This window comes from Medicago sativa, chromosome 7 (genome assembly GCF_051527215.1).
Source record: "Medicago sativa cultivar Bolivia chromosome 7, Bolivia_mono, whole genome shotgun sequence".
NCBI lineage: Eukaryota > Viridiplantae > Streptophyta > Magnoliopsida > Fabales > Fabaceae > Medicago > Medicago sativa.
Window position 1 is genome coordinate 94326491 of NC_140755.1, and position 9399 is coordinate 94335889.

Below are 9399 nucleotides of genomic sequence, written 5' to 3' on the forward strand. Positions count from 1 at the left end.
GAGACATGACTGTTTTTCCATCTCTTCTTTTTCTTATCCCTTCTTTTACTGTTAACATTAACCCTATTTTCTATCCTCTAGTGTGAGGATAAAGAGTTACAACCTAATAAAAATACACAGAGAAAAATTTGCATTGAAAAATTTATAGAGAGAAATGAGGAAGAATGATTGTAGAGACAAAAAATGTAAAAATGAAGTTGATTGAGGTCAATTTATATAGGAAAAAAATTATGAACATTGCGCATTTGCAACGGCTTTTGTCTACCGCAAAAATCAAATTTGAAAAACAAAAATCCCGCCTTACATATGCAGCGGCTTTTGTCTGCCGCAAAATTAAAATTTATTTTTCTGCCTTACAATTGCGGCAACTTTTTTCCGCCGCAAAGTTAAAAAAAAAAATGGTCTTAAAAGTTAAAATAGTTTCAGTAACAGCAAATTTTACTTTAAATATATGCAGAAGCAAAAACATAAGCTTACATTTATAATTCATACCTATATAAATAGAATGACTAGCTTCCCTTAAAAAAATGAATAGAATGGTTAGCTAGGCATTGAACATAATTGCTAAAAGAATTGCTATTTGGTGCGACACATAGTGCGACGAAAATCATCGAAACAACACGTGCTTAGCCTATATTGGATGGTCAAACTTAAATTTTCACTTCTAGTGGAATTCATGAGGAGGATGCTGACATCATGGGTGATAATGGAAAACATTTACACTTTGTTTATTTGTTCGTTGGATGCATTCGCACCATAGAACATTATCATGGCTAAAATAAATGTCAATCTATTTATAGATAAGATCAATCTCGCCTATATCTAAGTAAATTACTTTAGAGATACACTTTGAAATAAAGAATATATAAATAGAAAGAAAAAGGAAAGGAAAATATTTGAATCAATAATTATATTTATTATGCATATCTTAGTAGATTCAACGGTTGAGGTTGCACTCAAGGTAAGAGAAGCTGCGAGTAAAAATAAAGATATTTCTTACTGCATCCACTTGAATTTGAGAAATGTCTCTGTTTGTGTAACTGCAGGTGTTAGCCTTGGTGCAGGCTTTCTGACTTTGTTTCTTTTGGATTACAAGTTATATTCATAAAGAAAAAGAGAGAGTGGCAAAATGGTGGCTATACTTATGGAAAAATGGCAAAGCATTTTACAATCTAGTCTTTGAATTGTTGGCTAACTCGCAATAGTTAGCTTTTTACAATATACTTGTTAAAAATAAAAGAAATGCTAACTAACTAATGCTCTCAAGGCATTAGTTAAGAAGATTAATATAAAAACTTTGCATTTGAAATTGATGAAAAGTGGAATATTTAACTTTATGAAAGTTAAAAAGTTGTTTTTAATGAAAAATTTCTATTTTTGACCTCCTTAACTAGTTAGCATGACCTAAAAATAAATAATAAAAGACATTTGGTCGTTATGATCTAATAATTTTCTCGATATTTTTTAAAATATTTTTAACTAATTTCTAGTCTTTGAATTGTTGTCTTACTCGTAATAATTAGCTCAACTAAGACTAGATCCTTCCACCATATTGTCCATGGTATATGAGATGAACTTGTTCAAAACACAAATTATCTAGTATAATGGAGTACTTATGTATTTTAGCTCCATTAACCTGTTTCAAACGACTTCTTATCCAACAAAAATCTTCATTTTCATTTATCCAATAATGTCAAATTAAAAAGCTCAACATCTTTAACACTCCCCAAACTATTAGTCAAACACAGTGTCAAGTCGAACCCACCTAGTTTTCTGAGAATTCATACTTCCGCTCTATAAAAAAATACCTTTGTAAGCTTCATCTTACTCAACAATTCCCTTTGAAGTTTTGTAATGAAAAGAAAAACACTGAGATACTACTATACTAGTGAGAACATAATTAATCACTTTACTATTCCATTCAATAACAAATGTCGGGGACCCAAATGCCGCCCCTTCCACACCACACTAATAAATACTCCCTCCGTTCCTATATGTAAACACTTTTTTATTAGAGAGAAAGGGTGGTTACATATCGGGACGGAGGGGGTATTTTTTCATCACATCAATGACTGAAATCCACGCACACCTTCTTAGATTTGCATTTAATGGCAATACCGTAACAACAAGACGCATCAAACGCAATGTTGCATGTAATTTACTTGTGGGCAACATGTATAGTCTTTAGTCCCTCAGGCCTCGTAACGAGTGATCTATTTGATCATTTTACATTGACTAACAACAATGTATAAATGAATGAGTGAGTGATATTTTAATTAATTATCTTTTATTATATATTGGTGTAATTTTTTTACCAAGCATAATGTAATATTGGCTTGATAGTGATGAAAGTAGTAGTAATCAGAGGGTGAAATTAGAAAACAATCAATTAATATTCCTTTAAAAAGCAAAAGTGTCATTCTTTTAGTATAATTTTTTTTTATAAACTAATCACTCATCGTAAAATAGATGGAGTATTTTATTTCTTTTTCATATTTAAATTTCTCTTTTCTTTTCCAGACAAAACAATCACTCTCTGATTATTCAACAAAATAAAAAATCACTCTCTGTTAGCTAGAATATTGATACTTATTTCAATAGGGAAAACCGTTATCTATGCCAAAACATTATATTATAATTTTTCTTTTTAACAACAACGTTACGTTCTAGATTTAATTTAAATTAAAAACAAAAATATTAAAATTGTAATTATATCAGTTCATAAAAGAGTAAACCACTATTCTGGTCCCAAGTGATTCTCAAATTAGTCCCTGACTCTATTAATATTTCAAAATAGTTTCTGTCTTTGTCAAAAGTTTCTCAATTAAGTCCCTCGTCATGTGAAAAAAAAAAAAAAACATAGAAACATTTTGACAACATTTCAAAATGGTCTATGTCCTTGTCAAAAGTTTCTGAATTAAACCCATGTTTCCATGTTTTTTTTACATGACGAGAAACTTAATTGAGAAACTTTTGACAAAGACAATGACTATTTTGAAATATTAATAGAGTCGGAGGCTAATTTAAGAATCACTTACAAAGACAGGGACCAAATTGATGGTTTACTCGTTCATAAAACATAGATGTTATCAATAATATATAAATTAAATTAAAATGAACATTATACAATAAAACATGCATGGCTGTCGAACTCACAAGTCAACTCGTATGAGTTTACGAGTTTATGTGACAAAAACGAGTTGACTCGCACTCAAACTCGTATTTATGGTAGATTATCTTAAAACTCAGATAAACTCACATAAATTCGGATAGATTTGGATAGACTCATGAGTTTGAATCAAGTTTATGATTTATGTAATTTTTTATGAAAAGCCAAAAAACATCTTCCACCTCACCATTTTACTCAAATAAACATTAAAGCAAGTTAGCATATCTCTCTTGTCTCTTCCGTTTTGTTTTAAAAGTTAGAAAACTTTTAAGAAGAACAGAAACTTCTCTCTTGCGTTCCCACCACACATTTCTTATCGTCCATGTTCTTCAATGATTTTTTTTGTGTTGTTCTTTCATGTGTGCTCTCATTTTTATTGAAAGTTAGTAGGTCGAACTTGCCATTGATAACGCTAGTCAGTTTCAAAGACTAATAATCTAATAATGAGGGTTTATACTTAATTCCCTTCAAAACAAAAATAGTGAGAGTTATCTGGAAGTTCTAGTTCAACTAATAAAAATGTTGAAATTCTTATATCAAACGTTGTGATTAGGGTTTGAATTTGAATACTGCCTCCTCAACTTGTATGTGACAATTGTCATTATATTTCGTCTACCTATCAAAAGAAAAATAATGAAAGATTACAAGTTACATTTACAAACTCAAGATCAAATAAGCCTCATTATAGTGGGTAGCACTTGGGTGACATTGGGGTGCCAATGTCATGTGACATTGGCCAACCATAATGTCACAAGTGTACAAAAAGACAAAAAAATCATGGTTTTGTTCTCTCTCACTTACAAGGATTTTTTATCTTTTTGTACATTTGTGACATTGTGGTTGGTCAATCACATGACATTGGCACCCCAATGTCACCAAAGTGTTTTCCCATGATAGTATGATGATGATTGTACATTATAGTATGATTGTACATGTATTACTTCATAATCATAAATTGTCTATACGTAGTTATGTTTATATTATAAGCACTTAGACACTAATTTCATAATCATAAATTGTCTATACATAGTTATTTTTATATTATAAGCACTTAGACACTCTATAAGTAAATGATGCATGATTAGTTAGTAGTATATACTATAAAAATGATGTTATGGATTTGTAGAGGTTGACTGACGTTTAGAGTTGAATGAGAGTCATGGTCAATTCATGCATGTAATTGACTCACAGCTCGCTCTCTGGCTAGCTGGTTGCTTCCACTATGTTTCTCACCAACTACCTCTTTTTTGTTTTCTTCCAATTCCACTCACACCAATCTACCAACCAAGCATCAAAGAATACCAAAATCCTAGAGTGCCACGTTGCAATATCATAACCGGTCAAAAGTAAGTAAGCGATAATCCAACGCTCATGATTAATTTTCAACAAACCTACATTTTTTTTTTCTACACCTTGTGCAACTTGTCTCTCCCTAGCTACCTACCAAACACACATGCAATGAATGATATAATCCTCCAAAACAAACCTCTATATAAAGCTCAATAACTCTTCCTTCACATCTCAGGAAATTCACAACTCTAATATTCATTTCTTTCTCTCATAATCATTAGAATTTCCATTCTATCAAAATTCTAGGTACCACCACACAACATATTAAGGAACATTAATCAATACTATTAAGATATGGAAACAATATCAGCAGCTATCACAAAAAACAATGCCAATGAATCATTCTGCTTGATTCATGCAAAGAATAATAATAACATGAAAGTGAATGAAGCTGATCCTTTGAATTGGGGTGTGGCAGCTGAGGCAATGAAAGGCAGTCACCTTGATGAGGTGAAGCGTATGGTGGAGGAGTACCGGAAGCCGGTGGTCCGTCTTGGTGGCGAGACACTGACGATTTCTCAGGTGGCTGCCATTGCTGCACATGACCATGGTGTGCAGGTGGAGCTGTCTGAATCTGCTAGGGATGGAGTTAAGGCCAGCAGTGACTGGGTGATGGAGAGTATGAACAAAGGCACGGACAGTTACGGTGTCACCACCGGGTTCGGCGCCACCTCGCACCGCCGTACCAAACAAGGTGGTGCTTTGCAGAAAGAACTCATCAGGTAATACACTACTTCCATTCTCAATTTGCTCTATTTTGATATAATTTTTTCCATGGATTTTCATAAGAATGTATTATAGCATTGATTTAATTTAAATTATTAACAATGACTTTAAAATTAAATTATTATGCATTTCATATATTTAATTAACAAATTTAATTAATATAAATTGGATTTTTCTTAAATTGTCCTTTAATTGGATTACTAATACTCTTGTATATTAATTTTTTTAGGAGTACATTTGCTAATTGTAACTTTTAATTTGTTAATGAATGTTAAAAGTGTAACTTGTCAACATCTATCTTTAAAATTAAAACAAATGGTAGGGTATTCTAAACCACTCACTTTACTTCCGTTTTTTTTATATAGAATGTTATAATTTTTAATATTAATATAAAAGTGAAACTTGTTAAGTTACTTCTTTTAAAAATTCTGAAAGTATTTCAGTAACTTTTTTAATTTGCCTAAAGAAACTTACTTTTTTATAAGAGTGTCTTCTCATTTATTTTAGTCTAATTATATCTTTTTTTAAATTAGAAATATTTAATGCGTGACTTTTTAAAAGTGTGTACAAAAATTCAAATAATAATGCTAAAATGTAAGACTTTTTCTTGTTACACCCCAAAAAAATCTAGTTACACCCAAAATCTATTAAAATTATATCATAATACCGAGAAAGCCCGCCCTTGTTCATAAAATAAATAAATTCAAAAGTAATTTTTCTTCTTTATCTCTGTAACTTTTCACCTCTCACAAACATCCATCAAAAGTGACCGATTTTGATAAACAATTCAAGATTGAAGCATAAGCTCTTTGATCAATATATACAATATTGCATAGTTAAATCACCGTGTTTCTGTGATTTCTATATGTTATCTTCATTTCTATACAATTGACATAAGGTTTGTAAAATCATACTTTCCAGATATTGCATAAACTCAATTCACATGGGTGTACTGAACCCAGTTCACTTGTATTTAGGAATAGAGTGAATAATTATACATGAAATGAATTTTTTTGGAGAACATGACTGAATTGAATTGGCAACAAACTCTAGGAATAACACAAGTTACATATACAATTGGCCTTCTTCATTTTGATGGAGGCGTGACAGGCATATGATGTGAAAAGAATCCATGCTAAAATTTTGTAGGTTACACGTACATGTGAATTGAATACCAATTTCACACAAAGAATTGAAGGTGTACGTGAAGTGAAAAAACGTGTGTGTTATAAAAACTAAGTGATACACACGTGAAGTTAGTTCACGTCTATTTTCGTAAGTACGTGGATTTAATTGACGTATACCTCTACCACTTGGACGGAAATCAAAACACAAGAATAACCATCAAGGGTATTTTTGTCTAAAGTGGGTGTACCTGAAAGTTTATGGGGTGTAACTAGAATCAGTCAAAATGTAATAGTGATTTACATGATCTCATAATATAGGTGTTGGTTTCTTCGAATATGTTGAAAGTTTTTTTTTTCTATAAACAAAATATATTTTTTAAGAAAATGATAATAATGGGATACTCCAACCCATTAAAAAAAATATCACATAATGCAAATCAGGGCAGAGAAAATATATATCATAATAAATCTCCATATTTGATGTTGTGTAAGGAAGATAGGACAAGTGGGATGATAATTGATGTTTTGTTAACTCCATCTGCTGCATACCATGTTTGACTTCAACGATTGGCTTGTATATTGCATACCATATTTGACCATGTTCATTTTCGATCATGTTCCAGTTTACTAGTTAAACCGTTTAATAAACTAAATTTATAATTTTTACTTACATTGCTTTTATAGGAGACTAAACTAGAATGCTTAAACAGAAAGATGAGTTACAGCAATTGTTTTTAACTTATAAACAAAACCAATTATAAAAATACTCTTGTTCAAAAAAATAATTATATAAAATACTTGCAATTATATGATTTTTATTTTAGGCAAATCCTTCTTCTTCTTGTCGGTGTCTGTTTTATGGTTAAGAAACAACATTAAACAAAATTTCCTAATACTTATTCTTCTTACTTCTTGTTTTCCAGGTTTTTGAATGCAGGAATATTCGGAAATGGAACAGAGTCAAATCACACACTACCACGCACGGCAACAAGAGCAGCCATGCTAGTGAGAATCAACACACTCCTCCAAGGTTATTCAGGAATTAGATTTGAAATCTTGGAAGCCATCACTAAGCTCCTTAACGAAACCGTCACTCCATGTTTACCGCTTCGTGGTACAATCACAGCTTCAGGAGATTTAGTTCCTCTTTCATACATTGCTGGTTTACTCACCGGAAGACCAAATTCAAAAGCTCATGGACCATCTGGAGAAGTACTTAATGCAAAAGAAGCTTTTAATTTGGCTGGAATCAATGCTGAGTTCTTTGAATTACAACCAAAAGAAGGTCTTGCCCTTGTTAACGGAACAGCTGTTGGTTCCGGTTTAGCTTCTATTGTTCTCTTTGAGGCTAACATTTTGGCTGTGTTGTCTGAAGTTCTATCAGCTATTTTTGCTGAAGTTATGCAAGGGAAACCTGAATTTACCGATCATTTGACACACAAGTTGAAACACCACCCTGGTCAAATTGAGGCTGCTGCTATTATGGAACACATTTTGGACGGAAGTGCTTATGTCAAAGCAGCTAAGAAGTTGCATGAGATAGATCCTTTGCAGAAGCCAAAACAAGATAGATATGCACTTAGAACTTCACCACAATGGCTTGGTCCTTTGGTTGAAGTGATTAGATTCTCTACCAAGTCAATTGAGAGAGAGATCAACTCTGTCAATGACAACCCTTTGATTGATGTTTCAAGAAACAAAGCTTTGCATGGTGGAAACTTTCAAGGAACACCTATTGGAGTATCCATGGATAATACACGTTTGGCTCTCGCATCAATTGGCAAACTTATGTTTGCTCAATTCTCTGAGCTTGTTAATGACTTTTACAACAATGGATTGCCTTCAAATCTTTCTGCTAGTAGAAATCCTAGCTTGGATTATGGTTTCAAGGGAGCTGAAATTGCCATGGCTTCCTATTGTTCTGAGTTGCAATATCTTGCAAATCCGGTTACAACCCACGTCCAAAGTGCTGAGCAGCACAACCAAGATGTGAACTCTTTGGGTTTGATTTCTGCTAGAAAAACAAATGAAGCCATTGAGATCCTTCAGCTCATGTCTTCCACCTTCTTGATTGCACTATGCCAAGCAATTGATTTAAGACATTTGGAGGAGAACTTGAAAAACTCAGTCAAGAACACCGTAAGTCAAGTTGCCAAAAAGACTCTTACCATGGGTGTCAATGGAGAACTTCACCCTTCAAGATTCTGTGAAAAAGACTTGTTGAAAGTGGTTGACAGGGAGCATGTATTTGCTTATATTGATGATCCTTGTAGCGCTACATACCCGTTGAGTCAAAAACTAAGGCAAGTGTTGGTAGATCATGCACTAGTTAATGGAGAGAGTGAGAAGAATTTTAACACTTCAATCTTTCAAAAGATTGCTACTTTTGAGGAAGAGTTGAAGACCCTCTTGCCAAAAGAGGTTGAAAGTGCAAGGACCGCATATGAGAGTGGAAACCCAACAATCCCAAACAAGATCAATGGATGCAGATCTTATCCACTTTACAAGTTTGTGAGAGAGGAGCTAGGAACTGGTTTACTAACCGGAGAAAATGTCATTTCACCGGGTGAGGAGTGTGACAAACTATTTTCAGCTATGTGTCAGGGAAAAATCATCGATCCTCTTCTTGAATGTTTGGGAGAGTGGAACGGTGCTCCTCTTCCTATTTGTTAACTTTGTTGGTTACTTTTGAAAATGCTTTATTTGTATTTTATACAAGTGTATCAAAAATCATATAGGTTTTTCATGCCTTTAACAAATTAATATGGAAAGCTAAAAGCTCCAGTTCAGTTTCCTCCAATGTCACGGTGAAACTTGTAATTTATTTTAGGAGAATGTTTATTTTATAATAGAGTTTCATTTGTTTGCCGAATTTTTAGTACATTGTGCAACTATATATATAAAATAGCTCTGATGTTAATCATACTTTTCTTAAAAGTTATTTTGGTCTCCGAGCAGATAGTTAATTAATCATTTTAATACCCTAATTCACTTGTCCCGCCAAAATAAAAAAAATCTTGAAGCTTC

At 32.6% G+C, this 9399-nt stretch overlaps 1 protein-coding gene across 1 annotated transcript; it reads left to right on the forward strand.

The window, feature by feature from the left end:
• Positions 1–4692: 4692 nt before the first annotated feature.
• Positions 4693–9244, forward strand: LOC146910529 (phenylalanine ammonia-lyase). The gene is made up of 2 exons (XM_085731121.1): positions 4693–5241; positions 7296–9244. The coding sequence occupies exons 1-2, from the start codon at positions 4814–4816 to the stop codon at positions 9043–9045; spliced, it is 2178 nt and encodes a 725-aa protein (XP_085587247.1). The 5' UTR covers positions 4693–4813; the 3' UTR covers positions 9046–9244.
• The last annotated feature ends 155 nt before the right edge of the window (positions 9245–9399 follow it).

Excerpts from the sequence above, each read along its gene's own strand:
- LOC146910529 (XM_085731121.1), top strand. The coding sequence starts at position 4,814 with ATGGAAACAATATCAGCAGCTATCACAAAAAACAATGCCAATGAATCA. Across the intron at positions 5,242-7,295 it reads TTGCAGAAAGAACTCATCAG|GTTTTTGAATGCAGGAATAT; the intron begins GTAATACACTAC and ends CTTGTTTTCCAG.